Source organism: Hypomesus nipponensis, chromosome 21 (assembly GCF_054491055.1).
Source record: "Hypomesus nipponensis isolate SF chromosome 21, ASM5449105v1, whole genome shotgun sequence".
NCBI lineage: Eukaryota > Metazoa > Chordata > Actinopteri > Osmeriformes > Osmeridae > Hypomesus > Hypomesus nipponensis.
The window spans coordinates 7,889,942-7,908,145 of record NC_140381.1 but is presented as its reverse complement, the minus strand read 5'-3'; the positions used below and the strand labels follow the sequence as shown (position 1 = coordinate 7,908,145).

At 48.2% G+C, this 18,204-nt stretch overlaps 2 protein-coding genes across 3 annotated transcripts; both read right to left on the bottom strand.

The window, feature by feature from the left end:
• Positions 1-528: 528 nt before the first annotated feature.
• On the bottom strand, positions 529-8,430 carry LOC146237728 (uncharacterized). 2 transcript variants are annotated; one of them, XM_084685735.1, is made up of 18 exons: positions 7,977-8,430; positions 7,636-7,722; positions 7,364-7,447; positions 7,116-7,211; positions 6,752-6,823; positions 6,174-6,254; positions 5,971-6,069; positions 5,845-5,883; positions 5,637-5,708; positions 4,932-5,485; positions 4,675-4,744; positions 4,465-4,545; positions 4,191-4,289; positions 3,730-3,816; positions 3,263-3,364; positions 2,575-3,096; positions 2,340-2,448; positions 529-2,133 (listed from the first exon to the last, which is right to left on the bottom strand). In XM_084685735.1, the coding sequence occupies exons 1-18, from the start codon at positions 8,139-8,141 to the stop codon at positions 1,994-1,996; spliced, it is 2,559 nt and encodes an 852-aa protein (XP_084541861.1). In that variant the 5' UTR covers positions 8,142-8,430; the 3' UTR covers positions 529-1,993. The 2 variants fall into 2 exon arrangements, with proteins under 2 accessions (XP_084541861.1, XP_084541862.1); XM_084685736.1 differs by lacking the exon at positions 4,465-4,545.
• Positions 8,431-10,657: 2,227 nt separating this feature from the next.
• Positions 10,658-16,148, bottom strand: LOC146237727 (uncharacterized). The gene is made up of 13 exons (XM_084686161.1): positions 16,025-16,148; positions 15,822-15,920; positions 15,696-15,734; positions 15,488-15,559; positions 14,753-15,366; positions 14,496-14,565; positions 14,286-14,366; positions 14,012-14,110; positions 13,504-13,590; positions 13,049-13,150; positions 12,362-12,883; positions 12,127-12,232; positions 10,658-11,919 (listed from the first exon to the last, which is right to left on the bottom strand). The coding sequence occupies exons 1-13, from the start codon at positions 16,082-16,084 to the stop codon at positions 11,780-11,782; spliced, it is 2,091 nt and encodes a 696-aa protein (XP_084542287.1). The 5' UTR covers positions 16,085-16,148; the 3' UTR covers positions 10,658-11,779.
• Positions 16,149-18,204: the final 2,056 nt, after the last annotated feature.

Genomic DNA, 18,204 nt, shown 5'->3' with positions numbered 1-18,204 from the left:
TGTGTGGACCCTACACTAACCAGCACGAACCAGCACACTGTTATAACAATATACAAGTTTATTTGTCACTAACGTATTGATATTGCTCATAATATTAAGCTTGAACACATTATTCTATACCATTAAATTCACAACTGCAGACAAACTTACAGGGTTAATACTGAAGACGTATTATGTTCTCATGAGCTTATAATATATATGTGAGATTACAATAAGTTGTGCTGCCAAAGCCAAGCACACCTAACTATTCTGAAATAACTCAAGTAGCATTCTCAAAATACATAGTTTGATCATGTGTGAGTAAAATCTGTAGAAAATCTCGTGTTTAGGGTAACTTTTACACTGATGTAAAGTGTAATTACTTTACTTTAACACACGTAAATAAGCCTCTCTATGTGACTGCAGTCCTGACATGGTGATGTCACAACCTTGTACACAAACAGCTCAACAATTACAAAGGAGATATAAACTAAATGGCAGTAGTTTCTATTGGAATTCTAAACTACAAAATAGAGCATATTCCCCCAATTGTTTTCGACAAATCAAATCAACATTTATTTGTATAGCCCTTTTTACAAGCAATGTCAAAAACTCCAGAGACGGTTGGTGAAAGAGAGGTGCAGAACACAGGCTTATCATAGTCATACAGCAGGGAAGTGTCAATGGTTGTTGAGACACCAAAATCCAGTGTTCAACTTGGGTCAGTTGGTAAATGTCAGCATACACAGAGCTGAGGGCTGAGGGCTGAGGGCTGGGGGCTGGGGGCTGGGGGCAGAGGGCTGGGGGCAGAGGGCAGAAGGCTGAGGGCTGGGGGCTGGGGGCTGAGGGCTGGGGGCTGAGGGCTGGGGGCTGAGGGCTGGGGGCTGAGGGGTGGGGGCTGGGGGCTGAGGGCTGAGGGCTGAGGGCTGGGGGCAGAGGGCTGGGGGCTGGGGGCTGGGGGCGCAGCATCACAGGTTGAGGGATGAGAAAAGGAACAGGGAACTCGCTGTCGTCCGTCATGGAGACTGGTTTCCGGTTGGCGACTAGATCCAGCTTTGGCAGACTGTCACAGATCGACGTCCACTGGCGACCAGGTCCAGCGTTGACAGACCCACAACCAGGCAGATGCTGACAGCTCAAACCCCCCACACCACAGGGAGGTGTGTAGGGGGGACAGAGAGGAGAGCAGGGATTAGAGAATGCCAGTAGCAGCTAACAGTTTTCTATCTATTGCTTTTCTTTCGATCTATTTATCTATCTATCTATCCATGTATCTAACTCTTATGTATCTTATCTATGTATCTATCTATTTAACTATCTATGTATCTATCTATTGTGGCAGCATGAGAGGCTAGACCACTGTAAGGCAGTGCGTCAAAACCGGTCAGAGCAGGCAAAAGTGGGTTCAAAACAAGGAATCCGGTTTATTCACCAACACAAAACTTAGGTCAGGTAGCAAAACATAAAACTTTTGTTGAAAACAAAAAGTTGCTCCTCGGATTGGATCCTACCAGGTATCTTCCACTCAAAGTTCTTCTGGCGTTGACCTCTGTTTGCGCCAGGTACGCTCTCTCTCTTTTGGTCGGTGGGTCCTGCTTTTTGTTCTCTCTCCATCCCCCAACTGAGCTCCCACCTCAATCAGGGAACTGAGGCAGGTGCACCTGGCGGCGTGGTGCCTTCTGGGAGGTGTAGTCCTCTCGGCAGCCATCTTGGGCCCGGGTAGCCACTCCAAGAGAGCCACATATCGCCCCTCCACCACACGTCCTCTCGTGATGCCACACTATCTATCTATCTCTTATCTATCTTATCTATCTCTTATCTATCTATCTATCTCTTATCTAGCTTATCTTTTCTATCGATCTCTTATCTATCTATCTTTTATCTATCTTATCTTATCTTATCTATCTATCGCTTATCTATCTATCTATCCCGTAGGGACATAGCTACGGGTGTTGACATAGTGACAGGTTCTCTCTCTGCTGCTGCAACCAGTTGAGTGAGCAGGTGGCTCTCTCTATTGGTGAATGTCCTTCATGCAGCCGAAGCAGAAAGCCCTGGAAAGAGCTACAAAGATCCCCTGGAAGAAGGCTTTGATGGACTTTGTCTTCTTCTTCTCTTCTCTTTCTGCAATGAAGGACTCGCCAAGGTCTGGACCTGGACAGGAAACAGCATCACACAACACGATATGACATCACATGGAACTTCAGCACTGTGACCTCTCACTTAAAAATATAGTGTGTCCATGTGCATGTCTGTGTGTGTGTGTGTGTGTGTCCGTGTGTGTGAAATGGGGGGCCAACTGCAGAGGGCCAACTACAGTGGGAAAGCCTAAATGAGCCAATGTGCAGTCAGGATCTTACGTTCAAAGGGGAGGGGAGACACTTTGTTGTGTGTCTTAAACATTCTCCATCTCTTTCTGCCCTTGGCAGCCTCAGTCTGTCCGTCCTTGAGAGACGTCCTCTCTTTCTTCTGGGTTTGGAAGTGAGAACAAAGACACACAGATTTGTTGAGATTGTCACATGTCATCCCTTCTTATCGCAGACTCAGCTCAGGTCAGTTCTACCTAGTGCAAGTGTGGTGTTGTTTTCAGCTTACCAGTGTGAACCATGTCCGGAGGATTGGGGGGTCGGCCTTTCCGAGCAGCCCCAGATTATCTCCCTCTGGGCTGGGGGCACGAGCCAAGGAGTACCTGGATGTGGAGGAGCTGGAGGAGGTGCGGGAGGATGAAGAGGATTGGGTCCCACTTGCCTTTTCCAAGCCAGGAGACTCCATCTCAAGTCTTTCATCCAAGCTTGTGTTTGGTAGGAAGGAGCTGTAAATTCCACCGGCCTTTTCCAAGCCAGCAGATTCAAATCCTCCACAATCTGGGTCCGGGCGTCCATCTTGATTCTGGTCCCAGTCCCAGTCCTTGTCCCAGTCCGGGTCCGGAGTCATGTCCTTTTCCTCCTCAGAGGAGGAGTCCTGGTCCTGGTCCTCAGTTAAGTCCTCATCCACCCTGAGCAGTTTGGAAAACATGGTCCCAAGATGGTGCATTAGTTTGGGCACCAAGTCGCTCTGGCAGGAGTAGAGGGCTTCAGGGAAACCCAAGATGTTGTCCAGGAAGTCCAAGAAGGTTTCCTGTAGACAACAGGAGTGCACAAAGGTTGAGGCGCCAAACAAACACTGTGGGTATCTTGAACGAGAAAGAGTGTGAGAGAGGGGGGAGAGAGAGACAGAGAGAGGGGTGGGGAGAGAGAAGGGGGAGAGAAAGAGATAAAGAGAGAGAAAAGGAGAGAGAGCACACCTTCAGTTTCTCCAGGTATGTTTTCCCTGGGGCTCCCTCTGTGTCCTGGGGGAGGAAGGCTTCCACCAGGTCATGTAGCTGGAGCATGAAGCAATCTGGACCCTGGGGATGGGGGAGGGGGATGAAGAGGGGGAGGAAGAGGGGGAGGGAGAGGGAGAGGGGGAGGAAGAGGGAGAGGGGGAGGGGGAGGGGGAGGGGGAGGGGGAGGGGGAGGGGGAGGGGGAGGGGGAGGGGGAGGGGGAGGGAGAGGGGGAGGGAGAGGGGGAGGGAGAGGGGGAGGGAGAGGAAGAGAGCAAGAGAAGGAGGGAGGCTGGGTCAGACACCAAAACTGTGACTGACTGATCAGTCAACCACTTGTAAACTTTGGCTCGCATCGTGGAGTAGATGAAAATGACTTCCGTGGCTATCTAGACATGGTGATGTCACTGACCTCCTGTGATGCAGGACTGGGGAGGCGGGGCACTTACTTTGAAATACGACTGGCGATAGCCAAACACGATCATGCGCAGCATAACCAGCTCAATCACCACATCTATGATGCTCAAGTGGTGAATCTGAAAAGAGTTCCCACAAGTTATTAGCTAGCTCTTACACTCTGATGAAGTGAGATCAGAGGAGATGTGAGGTGTCCAGGTCATTAAACGATGTCAGTCAGACCAGTTTGCTGCCACAGACAAGTGTCTCGCACCTTCTAGAATGTGTGATGTCACAGACCCCATGCCCAAATTTAAACATTGAGAATGCTCAATATAGATGTTGTGAGCTTGGCACCTTTTTATGAGCATGAACTGACCATAAGGGGGGCTGAAAGGGAAAAATATTTCCTCCCCTCTTCCTCCTTTGATGCCCTCCTCTCCCCCACCATCCATCCTGTCCTTCACCTCCCCTCCCTTTCCTCCCCTTCCCCCTCTCGTCCCCCTCTCCTCACCGATGCCGCTCCCAGCTCCTGCATGATGGAGTGGAGGTGGGCGTTGTCTAAGGTGAACTCCAGCAGCCTTTTGTACTGCTGAAACAGCTGCTCTTCATCCTGGAGAACACAGACACAGTCACACACAGACCCCATGTTTTCTAAGGTGTGTTCGATTGATCTCCAAGTTAGCATGTGTGTAGACTATTCAAGTGGTGCCACCCCACCAGGGTGGCATAAATCAAGGTCACCCCAAGTCTAGTAACTGTTGGTGGAGGGATAACATGTCAGATACCTTCTGCCCTTCTCTTGCCAGCCTTGCTAAAAGCCAGTGAACTGGCGCCAACATGAACTCTCTGCTCTTAGTAAACAGCGTCTGGGGACAAACATGGATGACCAGGATAACGGGCTAAAATAATCACTACTAACAGCACACAGGAGTTGATTACCTAGCATTTGATATAACATGGACACACAGGAGCTAGCTAGATAGTAGACTACTCACAGTAAAGGCCTGCCTGAGAGCGTCCACCTTGTAGGACAGTTGGTCCACGGTCTTGTCTCTCAAGTAGAACCTATGGAGATACAGATCAGTCAAGTTAACCTGGACAAGCTAACTACAGAGCAATGAGGGCAACTTTGATAACATGCATTCCTGTGCTTACATCAGTATTTATAGCATATTTAGTACACAAGTACCATGTGTATGGCGTGTTGTCAAATGTAACCATTAAAATATGCCTGTTGAGGAATTGTACTAACTTGAGGAATTCCATTTCATTCTCCCATTTTGCAGGGAAATGGGTCTCATGATCCCTGTCCTGGTCCTGGGTCCAGTCCTGATCATTCTCCTCCTCAGAGGGGATCCAGTCCTGGTCCTGGTCCTGGGTCCAGTGCAGATCATTCTCCTCCTCAGAGGGGAGCCAGTCCTGGTCCTGGGTCCAGTGCAGATCATTCTCCTCCTCAGAGGGGAGCCAGTCCTGGTCCTGGTCCTGGGTCCAGTCCAGATCATCCTCCTCCTCAGAGGGGAGCCAGTCCTGGTCCTGGGTCCAGTCCAGATCATCCTCCTCCTCAGAGGGGAGCCAGTCCTGGTCCTGGCCCTGGGTCCAGTCCAGATCATCCTCCTCAGAGGAGTCCCAGGCCTGGTCCTGGTCGTTGGTCCAGTCCAGATAGTTGTCCTCCTCAGAAGGTGCCTGGTCCTCCTCCGACTCCTCCTCCGACTCGTTTCCGGACCCCCAGGAGATTCTGGTTCTGATGTACAGAATCCCATCTGGACCCACCACCATGCTGGCCTCCGTGATGGTTACATCAGTTTGCTAGTGGACAAGACGGAGACACACACACACACACACACACCTTTAACATGTTAAGAGTCCTAAAGGGATGAATCAGCTTGAATCTATCTATCTATCTATCTATCTATCTATCTATCTATCTATCTATCTATCCTAGTGTTGCAGTTCTCACCCCTTCGTAAGCCGGACCCGTGGTCTTAGAACCCATGTGAGACTGATATTGTCTCACATGGCCGTCAATGAGCTGTAGGGGAAAGGAGATACAAGGAAGGGATGATTGACAGAGAGCTGGGTTAACTGATCTAGAGTACAGCTTCAGATACAATCCTGAACAGGAAGGTGTCACACTGTTGGCATCTCACACTTCAGGGGAATCTTACCTGAACTCCGGTCACCGTCATCACCTTGAGGTGGAATCCCTGCAACAGCAAACAGAGGAAGAAGAGGACCTGGGTCAGACTGTGTGTGGCTTGTGCATGCGTGTGTGTGATTGTGTTTGCACTTACATCTGGACCGAGCCTGGATGTCTCCTCAGACATGGCCCACCACAGCCTGGCGTCAGCCCCCCTTATCATGCACACGCTGCGCGAATGTACGTGCACCCTCTGAGGGAGTGGGGAGGAGGGAGGAGGGGTTACAAATAACAACAATAGGCTGTTTGTTTGGGTAGGTGTGCAGGTGTGTTGGCAAAGGCTGACTCTCTTAGTACCTGAGATTTAGATCCTCTGGTCCACGAGTAGGAGGATGTATGGTTCCTCTCAGAGCTCATCAGATCCGAAGACAACCTCCTCTACAGAAACATGGACAGAGAGGGTGAGGTGGAATGTTCTGGAACTGATGTAGGACCCCACAGACCCTTACCATACTGTATCTCAGACCTTGTATCCGATGTCTGAGACTGAGAAACATAGTATCTCTGACATCAATGCTTTTGTTCATGTAGTTGAATTGACACAGTCAAATGATGACTTTCTGAGGTGTCTACTCTTCCAGTCTCACAGGGGAGAGGAATACACACATTAGGCAGCCAGGCTGTCACATTCAGAACAGGAGAGAGGGGGGCAAGAAAACTACCTCCCCCTGAATGGAACTAGCCACTCCATCCATGTCCACTATGTTTCCATAGGGACCAAATTACATAGTACTGAACCATTCATCATGACATCATCATCTCAACATTCCAGAACGTTGCAGCAAATTTGCAGAAAAACAACTGAGATAATAAATGTGTAAGTGTGAGTATTTGTGTGTTTGTGTGTGTGTGTGTAAAGGTAAGACGGCTCTTACCCCAGTCCAAATGACCACAGGGCCACAGTAGAGGGGGCTGAACTCCCAGGGCAGCAAGGGTCCGCTGGTCATCTGAAACACATGACATACAAAAAAACATTTAAACCCCTTAGTCTACCTAGTAACTAAACAGAGCTCATCACTAACTGACATACAGTCTGAGTGGAAAGCTGAAGACACTGCAGCTGGCCTTTATGTCGGCTTGTGAGAACATTAGGTGCTTGTTTGACTGAACTGCACCCCTGTGACCTTTGATATGTATTTGTATTACAATGTTTTGGCTTAGAGACACATGTATACATGGTGTAAGCAGTGTGAGTCTTCCATAATGGTGACTCTTTGAATTTGTACTGAATGATGTCACCTGTCGTCTGAGTGTCAGGTCCAATGCCAACTTCCCAGCCCGGGTGAGGTAGATCTTAGGAATGTGATGGAGCCAAACTGGGGCCATGAAGAAGGTCTGTGACAGTGAACAACGGGAGACTTTAACTTCACCATCTTTGTCCGATGGTGACTAATACTGTGCATCTAAGACAGTGGTTTCTTAACCTGAAGACTGCAGAATTTGAACTAAGAACACAGAGGGTGGAATGAGAGAAGGTGAATGGTTACCAGAGTGTCCAGAGATGTTAACTCTGTCATTAACAGCTTCCCAGCACGAGTCAGCTGAACAACACCAGGCCTGGATGACGGAGCCTTGGCATGGCAGAGAGAACATTTAGAGAAGCTTAGGGATTGTTGTGAAAACGTCGTCATGTTCACAGTAGGCTACATTGTCAATGTTTTAAGAAGACATTACAAAGCGATTGTTATATGCCCATGTTCTCAGTCAAAACATTAGGCGCCCTCTCAAAATCTTAGCTCCAAGACAGAGGAGAACTTACAGGACGCCACACTGGCATGTACAGCACCAGAGGTCCAGACAGAGGGCTGAACTGAGGCAGCAGGTCCTCAGCATCCTCCTCCGTGACCTGAGGAGGAAGAGGACAGTAGAGAGGAGGTTCATAATGACAGTCCAATATGAAACTAGCAAACATATGTAAACATTTCCCCCATTTGGATTCAGTCAGTCATTATCACAACATTACTGTGTGATGACCTACACAACAGATTTAATATTTGGGCATTTTAAGTACAAATATTTAGGCCTTTAAGAGCGTTACATAAATCAAATGGGCATCAAAGCAAGTAATAGGAAGTGATCTAGCAGGGTTTGTTGCTTAACTGTACAGTCTTCGTCCTTTTCGATGGTGCTCCTATCCAATTCCTGGAGGTGGCTCTTTGTCAGATGGTACCTGAAGAAATGAAAGAATCCTCTCTTCTTTTTCCCCTTTAGTTTTTGGGGTCTCTTCTCAGTAGTCACCACTGAGTGACTTTGGGCTTGACCCATGTTTAAGTTTGACCAAATTGTCAGACTTCAGCCAAGGCAGTTGGGACGGAGGGACTACAGCCTGCGGCCCCCCAGACGACTCCCCCTCAGAGAGGTCAACTCACTCAGCTAGCTGTGTCTTACTCTTGGTCCTGTTGTCTCTCTTGTAGTAGATAGTCTTCACTCTCCGGTGTCAATCTTCTAATGAGCTGCGCGGCTGTGCACACCTGTTTATATAGCCCTACTGAGCCATTGTGACATCACAAGGCAATCATGGTCTGGGTGATGATGTCATAATGCAGTATGCAAATCAAGGTTTTAGTGTTCCAAGTGCAATTTTCTGTTGCTCTGGACCTCTGTATACACAAACATACTGTATATACACAAACACATTGTATGTATGCACATACACGCTCACATACCCCCACACACATATACAATCCATCAAGTTTCCAAGATGAGTCATTAATAAAATGTTTAATGAACAGCTTGCTGTGTTCAGTATGATAGTATGATATTGAATTTACTTCTAGTAACACTACAGTACACTACAGTAACACAACTGTAATATATGCAGTAAATACTTTCTAGCAATACTTTAACCACATGAACAAACTTGCTAAGAATTTAGATATAGGCCTATGCCTGATGCCTGAACATTTGAAATCCCAAACTACATTTCACGTAGCCTAGGCTATGTAGGTTTGTATCATTCTGAAATCATTGTTCATCATTGTTTAATTAATGCATTTGGCTATATGTTTTAGCCAGCATAAGTTGCCATGGTTACTGAATTTAAACTACGGCCAGCTGGCTTCATGGAACAGAATAAACTGGAAATGAGTCCGACTAACTGACATAAGTCTGTTATATTCGGTGACCTCGCTTTAAGGAACAGGCCTCAGGCGGAAGACAGGCTGTTGTTTCTGACTGGGTAAAGTGAGAGGTCTAAGGTGAGTGATTGACGTGATTGGCTGATGGTCATCAGGAGTGCGTGGTCATGATATGGCATCAGTGATGATGTTCCTAATAGGAAAGACCCAGCTTGCTAGGGCACAGCTTATTAAGGAGCGAGGCACAGATCACAGGTGTGCCCCTGCAGCAATCACAGCTCCTCTACCTGCCTGCCATCCTGCAACAGAACCAAAGACACAGCAACAGAAGACAGGGAGAGGAGACCCAAACATTGCACACAGAGCCAACAATCTAACATGGTTTAAACTATCATCACAACAGGCATATCCTCCCGGTCACTACAATTCTGGTAATGGTGATGTCCACAGCTGTGAACAGTATCCTTTCTCAAGGAGGATGACTGAAGAAGCCGTGCTTTCAGTGAAACAAGACCTAGCATAGTCTAATTGACCACAATACATTGTGTTTCATGCTTGTAAAGTTTGCATTCATCACATTTGTAATATTGCTTGTATTTGGTTATTTCCCGACATGTGGTAACAGTGTAGTTTAATTGTATTGAGTTTATTTGATGTGTTTGCTAACTTGGTGGTGCTAATGAGTTACTAATGAATGTAGCGTATTGCTAATGGAGTTTTAATTTATAATTTTGCCTTCTGACTACTTTTCTGTTTAGCACTGGTGCAAGACAGCAAATTAAACATCTTCAGACCATCCATGAAGGTTTACATTTTTGTGTGGACCCTACACTAACCAGCACGAACCAGCACACTGTTATAACAATATACAAGTTTATTTGTCACTAACGTATTGATATTGCTCATAATATTAAGCTTGAACACATTATTCTATACCATTAAATTCACAACTGCAGACAAACTTACAGGGTTAATACTGAAGACGTATTATGTTCTCATGAGCTTATAATATATATGTGAGATTACAATAAGTTGTGCTGCCAAAGCCAAGCACACCTAACTATTCTGAAATAACTCAAGTAGCATTCTCAAAATACATAGTTTGATCATGTGTGAGTAAAATCTGTAGAAAATCTCGTGTTTAGGGTAACTTTTACACTGATGTAAAGTGTAATTACTTTACTTTAACACACGTAAATAAGCCTCTCTATGTGACTGCAGTCCTGACATGGTGATGTCACAACCTTGTACACAAACAGCTCAACAATTACAAAGGAGATATAAACTAAATGGCAGTAGTTTCTATTGGAATTCTAAACTACAAAATAGAGCATATTCCCCCAATTGTTTTCGACAAATCAAATCAACATTTATTTGTATAGCCCTTTTTTACAAGCAATGTCAAAAACTCCAGAGATGGTTGGTGAAAGAGAGGTGCAGAACACAGGCTTATCATAGTCATACAGCAGGGAAGTGTCAATGGTTGTTGAGACACCAAAATCCAGTGTTCAACTTGGGTCAGTTGGTAAATGTCAGCATACACAGAGCTGAGGGCTGAGGGCTGAGGGCTGGGGGCTGGGGGCTGGGGGCAGAGGGCTGGGGGCAGAGGGCAGAAGGCTGAGGGCTGGGGGCTGAGGGCTGGGGGCTGAGGGCTGGGGGCTGAGGGCTGGGGGCTGAGGGCTGGGGGCTGAGGGGTGGGGGCTGGGGGCTGAGGGCTGAGGGCTGAGGGCTGAGGGCTGGGGGCAGAGGGCTGGGGGCAGAGGGCTGGGGGCTGAGGGCTGGGGGCGCAGCATCACAGGTTGAGGGGTGAGAAAAGGAACGTCATGTCGTCCGTCATGGAGACTGGTTTCCGGTTGGCGACTAGATCCAGCTTTGGCAGACTGTCACAGATCGACGTCCACTGGCGACCAGGTCCAGCGTTGACAGACCCACAACCAGGCAGATGCTGACAGCTCAAACCCCCCACACCACAGGGAGGTGTGTAGGGGGGACAGAGAGGAGAGCAGGGATTAGAGAATGCCAGTAGCAGCTAACAGTTTTCTATCTATTGCTTTTCTTTCGATCTATTTATCTATCTATCTATCCATGTATCTAACTCTTATGTATCTTATCTATGTATCTATCTATTTAACTATCTATGTATCTATCTATTGTGGCAGCATGAGAGGCTAGACCACTGTAAGGCAGTGCGTCAAAACCGGTCAGAGCAGGCAAAAGTGGGTTCAAAACAAGGAATCCGGTTTATTCACCAACACAAAACTTAGGTCAGGTAGCAAAACATAAAACTTTTGTTGAAAACAAAAAGTTGCTCCTCGGATTGGATCCTACCAGGTATCTTCCACTCAAAGTTCTTCTGGCGTTGACCTCTGTTTGCGCCAGGTACGCTCTCTCTCTTTTGGTCGGTGGGTCCTGCTTTTTGTTCTCTCTCCATCCCCCAACTGAGCTCCCACCTCAATCAGGGAACTGAGGCAGGTGCACCTGGCGACGTGGTGCCTTCTGGGAGGTGTAGTCCTCTCGGCAGCCATCTTGGGCCCGGGTAGCCACTCCAAGAGAGCCACATATCGCCCCTCCACCACACGTCCTCTCGTGATGCCACACTATCTATCTATCTCTTATCTATCTTATCTATCTCTTATCTATCTATCTATCTCTTATCTAGCTTATCTTTTCTATCGATCTCTTATCTATCTATCTATTATCTATCTTATCTTATCTATCTATCGCTTATCTATCTATCTATCCCGTAGGGACATAGCTACGGGTGTTGACATAGTGACAGGTTCTCTCTCTGCTGCTGCAACCAGTTGAGTGAGCAGGTGGCTCTCTCTATTGGTGAATGTCCTTCATGCAGCCGAAGCAGAAAGCCCTGGAAAGAGCTACAAAGATCCCCTGGAAGAAGGCTTTGATGGACTTTGTCTTCTTCTTCTCTTCTCTTTCTGCAATGAAGGACTCGCCAAGGTCTGGACCTGGACAGGAAACAGCATCACACAACACGATATGACATCACATGGAACTTCAGCACTGTGACCTCTCACTTAAAAATATAGTTTGTCCCTGGCATGTCTGTGTGTGTGTGTGTGTGTGTGTCCGTGTGTGTGAAATGGGGGGCCAACTGCAGAGGGCCAACTACAGTGGGAAAGCCTAAATGAGCCAATGTGCAGTCAGGATCTTACGTTCAAAGGGGAGGGGAGACACTTTGTTGTGTGTCTTAAACATTCTCCATCTCTTTCTGCCCTTGGCAGCCTCAGTCTGTCCGTCCTTGAGAGACGTCCTCTCTTTCTTCTGGGTTTGGAAGTGAGAACAAAGACACACAGATTTGTTGAGATTGTCACATGTCATCCCTTCTTATCGCAGACTCAGCTCAGGTCAGTTCTACCTAGTGCCAGTGTGGTGTTGTTTTCAGCTTACCAGTGTGAACCATGTCCGGAGGATTGGGGGGTCGGCCTTTCCGAGCAGCCCCAGATTATCTCCCTCTGGGCTGGGGGCACGAGCCAAGGAGTACCTGGATGTGGAGGAGCTGGAGGCGGTGCGGGAGGATGAAGAGGATTGGGTCCCACTGGCCTTTTCCAAGCCAGGAGACTCCATCTCCAGTCTTTCATCCAAGCTTGTGTTTGGTAGGAAGGAGCTGTAAATTCCACCGGCCTTTTCCAAGCCAGCAGATTCAAATCCTCCACAATCTGGGTCCGGGCGTCCATCTTGATTCTGGTCCCAGTCCCAGTCCTTGTCCCAGTCCGGGTCCGGAGTCATGTCCTTTTCCTCCTCAGAGGAGGAGTCCTGGTCCTGGTCCTCAGTTAAGTCCTCATCCACCCTGAGCAGTTTGGAAAACATGGTCCCAAGATGGTGCATTAGTTTGGGCACCAAGTCGCTCTGGCAGGAGTAGAGGGCTTCTGGGAAACCCAAGATGTTGTCCAGGAAGTCCAAGAAGGTTTCCTGTAGACAACAGGAGTGCACAAAGGTTGAGGCGCCAAACAAACACTGTGGGTATCTTGAACGAGAAAGAGTGTGAGAGAGGGGGGGAGAGAGAGACAGAGAGAGGGGTGGGGAGAGAGAAGGGGGAGAGAGAGATAAAGAGAGAGAAAAGGAGAGAGAGCACACCTTCAGTTTCTCCAGGTATGTTTTCCCTGGGGCTCCCTCTGTGTCCTGGGGGAGGAAGGCTTCCACCAGGTCATGTAGCTGGAGCATGAAGCAATCTGGACCCTGGGGATGGGGGAGGGGGATGAAGAGGGGGAGGAAGAGGGGGAGGGAGAGGGAGAGGGGGAGGGGGAGGAAGAGGGGGAGGGGGAGGGAGAGGGGGAGGAAGAGGGAGAGGGGGAGGGAGAGGGGGAGGAAGAGGGGGAGGGAGAGGGGGAGGGAGAGGGGGAGGGAGAGGAAGAGAGCAAGAGAAGGAGGGAGGCTGGGTCAGACACCAAAACTGTGACTGACTGATCAGTCAACCACTTGTAAACTTTGGCTCGCATCGTGGAGTAGATGAAAATGACTTCCGTGGCTATCTAGACATGGTGATGTCACTGACCTCCTGTGCTGCAGGACTGGGGAGGCGGGGCACTTACTTTGAAATACGACTGGCGATAGCCAAACACGATCATGCGCAGCATAACCAGCTCAATCACCACATCTATGATGCTCAAGTGGTGAATCTGAAAAGAGTTCCCACAAGTTATTAGCTAGCTCTTACACTCTGATGAAGTGAGATCAGAGGAGATGTGAGGTGTCCAGGTCATTAAACTGGGCATATTGCCTGGGCTTCGAGGACGATGTGTGCTTGAAAAAAACGATGTCAGTCAGACCAGTTTGCTGCCACAGACAAGTGTCTCGCACCTTCTAGAATGTGTGATGTCACAGACCCCATGCCCAAATTTAAACATTGAGAATGCTCAATATAGATGTTGTGAGCTTGGCACCTTTTTATGAGCATGAACTGACCATAAGGGGGGCTGAAAGGGAAAAATATTTCCTCCCCTCTTCCTCCTTTGATGCCCTCCTCTCCCCCACCATCCATCCTGTCCTTCACCTCCCCTCCCTTTCCTCCCCTTCCCCCTCTCGTCCCCCTCTCCTCACCGATGCCGCTCCCAGCTCCTGCATGATGGAGTGGAGGTGGGCGTTGTCTAAGGTGAACTCCAGCAGCCTTTTGTACTGCTGAAACAGCTGCTCTTCATCCTGGAGAACACAGACACAGTCACACACAGACCCCATGTTTTCTAAGGTGTGTTCGATTGATCTCCAAGTTAGCATGTGTGTAGACTATTCAAGTGGTGCCACCCCACCAGGGTGGCATAAATCAAGGTCACCCCAAGTCTAGTAACTGTTGGTGGAGGGATAACATGTCAGATACCTTCTGCCCTTCTCTTGCCAGCCTTGCTAAAAGCCAGTGAACTGGCGCCAACATGAACTCTCTGCTCTTAGTAAACAGCGTCTGGGGACAAACATGGATGACCAGGATAACGAGCTAAAATAATCACTACTAACAGCACACAGGAGTTGATTACCTAGCATTTGATATAACATGGACACACAGGAGCTAGCTAGATAGTAGACTACTCACAGTAAAGGCCTGCCTGAGAGCGTCCACCTTGTAGGACAGTTGGTCCACGGTCTTGTCTCTCAAGTAGAACCTATGGAGATACAGATCAGTCAAGTTAACCTGGACAAGCTAACTACAGAGCAATGAGGGCAACTTTGATAACATGCATTCCTGTGCTTACATCAGTATTTATAGCATATTTAGTACACAAGTACCATGTGTATGGCGTGTTGTCAAATGTAACAATTAAAATATGCCTGTTGAGGAATTGTACTAACTTGAGGAATTCCATTTCATTCTCCCATTTTGCAGGGAAATGGGTCTCATGATCCCTGTCCCGGTCCTGGGTCCAGTCCTGATCATTCTCCTCCTCAGAGGGGAGCCAGTCCTGGTCCTGGTCCTGGGTCCAGTCCAGATCATCCTCCTCCTCAGAGGGGAGCCAGTCCTGGTCCTGGTCCTGGGTCCAGTGCAGATCATTCTCCTCCTCAGAGGGGAGCCAGTCCTGGTCCTGGGTCCAGTGCAGATCATTCTCCTCCTCAGAGGGGAGCCAGTCCTGGTCCTGGTCCTGGGTCCAGTCCAGATCATCCTCCTCCTCAGAGGGGAGCCAGTCCTGGTCCTGGCCCTGGGTCCAGTGCAGATCATCCTCCTCAGAGGGGAGCCAGTCCTGGTCCTGGCCCTGGGTCCAGTCCAGATCATCCTCCTCAGAGGAGTCCCAGGCCTGGTCCTGGTCGTTGGTCCAGTCCAGATAGTTGTCCTCCTCAGAAGGTGCCTGGTCCTCCTCCGACTCCTCCTCCGACTCGTTTCCGGACCCCCAGGAGATTCTGGTTCTGATGTACAGAATCCCATCTGGACCCACCACCATGCTGGCCTCCGTGATGGTTACATCAGTTTGCTAGTGGACAAGACGGAGACACACACACACACACACACACACACACCTTTAACATTTTAAGAGTCCTAAAGGGATGAATCAGCTTGAATCTATCTATCTATCCTAGTGTTGCAGTTCTCACCCCTTCGTAAGCCGGACCCGTGGTCTTAGAACCCATGTGAGACTGATATTGTCTCACATGGCCGTCAATGAGCTGTAGGGGAAAGGAGATACAAGGAAGGGATGATTGACAGAGTGCTGCGTTAACTGATCTAGAGTACAGCTTCAGATACAATCCTGAACAGGAAGGTGTCACACTGTTGGCATCTCACACTTCAGGGGAATCTTACCTGAACTCCGGTCACCGTCATCACCTTGAGGTGGAATCCCTGCAACAGCAAACAGAGGAAGAAGAGGACCTGGGTCAGACTGTGTGTGGCTTGTGCATGCGCGTGTGTGATTGTGTTTGCACTTACATCTGGACCGAGCCTGGATGTCTCCTCAGACATGGCCCACCACAGCCTGGCGTCAGCCCCCCTTATCATGCACACGCTGCGCGAATGTACGTGCACCCTCTGAGGGAGTGGGGAGGAGGGAGGAGGGGTTACAAATAACAACAATAGGCTGTTTGTTTGGGTAGGTGTGCAGGTGTGTTGGCAAAGGCTGACTCTCTTAGTACCTGAGATTTAGATCCTCTGGTCCACGAGTAGGAGGATGTATGGTTCCTCTCAGAGCTCATCAGATCCGAAGACAACCTCCTCTACAGAAACATGGACAGAGAGGGTGAGGTGGAATGTTCTGGAACTGATGTAGGACCCCACAGACCCTTACCATACTGTATCTCAGACCTTGTATCCGATGTCTGAGACTGAGAAACATAGTATCTCTGACATCAATGCTTTTGTTCATGTAGTTGAATTGACACAGTCAAATGATGACTTTCTGAGGTGTCTACTCTTCCAGTCTCACAGGGGAGAGGAATACACACATTAGGCAGCCAGGCTGTCACATTCAGAACAGGAGAGAGGGGGGCAAGAAAACGACCTCCCCCTGAATGGAACTAGCCACTCCATCCATGTCCACTATGTTTCCATGGGGACCAAATTACATAGTACTGAACCATTCATCATGACATCATCATCTCAACATTCCAGAACGTTGCAGCAAATTTGCAGAAAAACAACTGAGATAATAAATGTGTAAGTGTGAGTATTTGTGTGTTTGTGTGTGTAAAGGTAAGACGGCTCTTACCCCTGTCCAAATGACCACAGGGCCACAGTAGAGGGGGCTGAACTCCCAGGGCAGCAAGGGTCCGCTGGTCATCTGAAATACAGAAATGACACACAGAAACCCATTTAAACCCCTTAGTCTACCTAGTAACTAAACAGAGCTCATCACTAACTGACATACAGTCTGAGTGGAAAGCTGAAGACACTGCAGCTGGCCTTTATGTCGGCTTGTGAGAACATTAGGTGCTTGTTTGACTGAACTGCACCCCTGTGACCTTTGATATGTATTTGTATTACAATGTTTTGGCTTAGAGACACATGTATACATGGTGTAAGCAGTGTGAGTCTTCCATAATGGTGACTCTTTGAATTTGTACTGAATGATGTCACCTGTCGTCTGAGTGTCAGGTCCAATGCCATCTTCCCAGCCCGGGTGAGGTAGATCTTAGGAATGTGATGGAGCCAAACTGGGGCCATGAAGAAGGTCTGTGACAGTGAACAACGGGAGACTTTAACTTCACCATCTTTGTCCGATGGTGACTAATGCCATCTAAGACAGTGGTTTCTTAACCTGAAGACTGCAGAATTTGAACAAAGAACACAGAAGGTGGAATGAGAGAAGGTGAATGGTTACCAGAGTGTCCAGAGATGTTAACTCTGTCATTAACAGCTTCCCAGCACGAGTCAGCTGAACAACACCAGGCCTGGATGACGGAGCCTTGGCATGGCAGAGAGAACATTTAGAGAAGCTTAGGGATTGTTGTGAAAACGTCGTCATGTTCACAGTAGGCTACATTGTCAATGTTTTAAGAAGACATTACAAAGCGATTGTTATATGCCCATGTTCTCAGTCAAAACATTAGGCGCCCTCTCAAAATCTTAGCTCCAAGACAGAGGAGAACTTACAGGACACCACACTGGCATGTACAGCAGCAGAGGGCCAGACAGAGGGCTGAACTGAGGCAGCAGGTCCTCAGCATCCTCCTCCGTGACCTGAGGAGGAAGAGGACAGTAGAGAGGAGGTTCATAATGACAGTCCAATATGAAACTAGCAAACATATGTCAACATTTCCCCCCTTGTGTTCAGTCAGTCATCATCACAACATTACTGTGTGATGACCTACACACCAGATCAAATATTTGGGCATTTTAAGTACAAATATTTAGGCCTATAAGAGCATTACATATATCAAATGGGCATCAAAACAAGTAATAGGAAGTGATCTAGCAGGGTTTGTTGCTTAACTGTACAGTCTTCGTCCTTTTCGATGGGGCTCTTATCCAATTCCTGGAGGTGGCTCTTTGTCAGATGGTACCTGAAGAAATGAAAGAATCCTCTCTTCTTTTTCCCCTTTAGTTTTTGGGGTCTCTTCTCAGTAGTCACCACTGGGTGACTTTGGGCTTGACCCATGTTTAAGTTTGACCAAATTGTCAGACTTCAGCCAAGGCAGTTGGGATGGAGGGACTACAGCCTGCAGCCCCCCAGACGACTCCCCCTCAGAGAGGTCAACTCACTCAGCTAGCTGTGTCTTACTCTTGGTCCTGTTGTCTCTCTTGTAGTAGATAGTCTTCACTCTCTGGTGTCAATCTTCTAATGAGCTGCGCGGCTGTGCACACCTGTTTATATAGC

Bases quoted from the DNA above. Each gene is read 5' to 3' on its own strand.
- LOC146237728 (XM_084685735.1), bottom strand. From the start codon at position 8,141: ATGGGTCAAGCCCAAAGTCACTCAGTGGTGACTACTGAGAAGAGACCC. The intron at 5,486-5,636 runs GTGAGAACTGCA...CTTGTCCACTAG, and splicing joins CGGGTCCGGCTTACGAAGGG to CAAACTGATGTAACCATCAC. The intron at 2,134-2,339 runs GTAAGATCCTGA...TTTCCTGTCCAG, and splicing joins GTCTCCCCTCCCCTTTGAAC to GTCCAGACCTTGGCGAGTCC.
- LOC146237727 (XM_084686161.1), bottom strand. From the start codon at position 16,084: ATGAGCTCTGAGAGGAACCATACATCCTCCTACTCGTGGACCAGAGGA. The intron at 15,921-16,024 runs GTACTAAGAGAG...CCACTCCCTCAG, and splicing joins CCAGAGGATCTAAATCTCAG to AGGGTGCACGTACATTCGCG. The intron at 13,591-14,011 runs GTGAGGAGAGGG...AACTCTTTTCAG, and splicing joins AGGAGCTGGGAGCGGCATCG to ATTCACCACTTGAGCATCAT.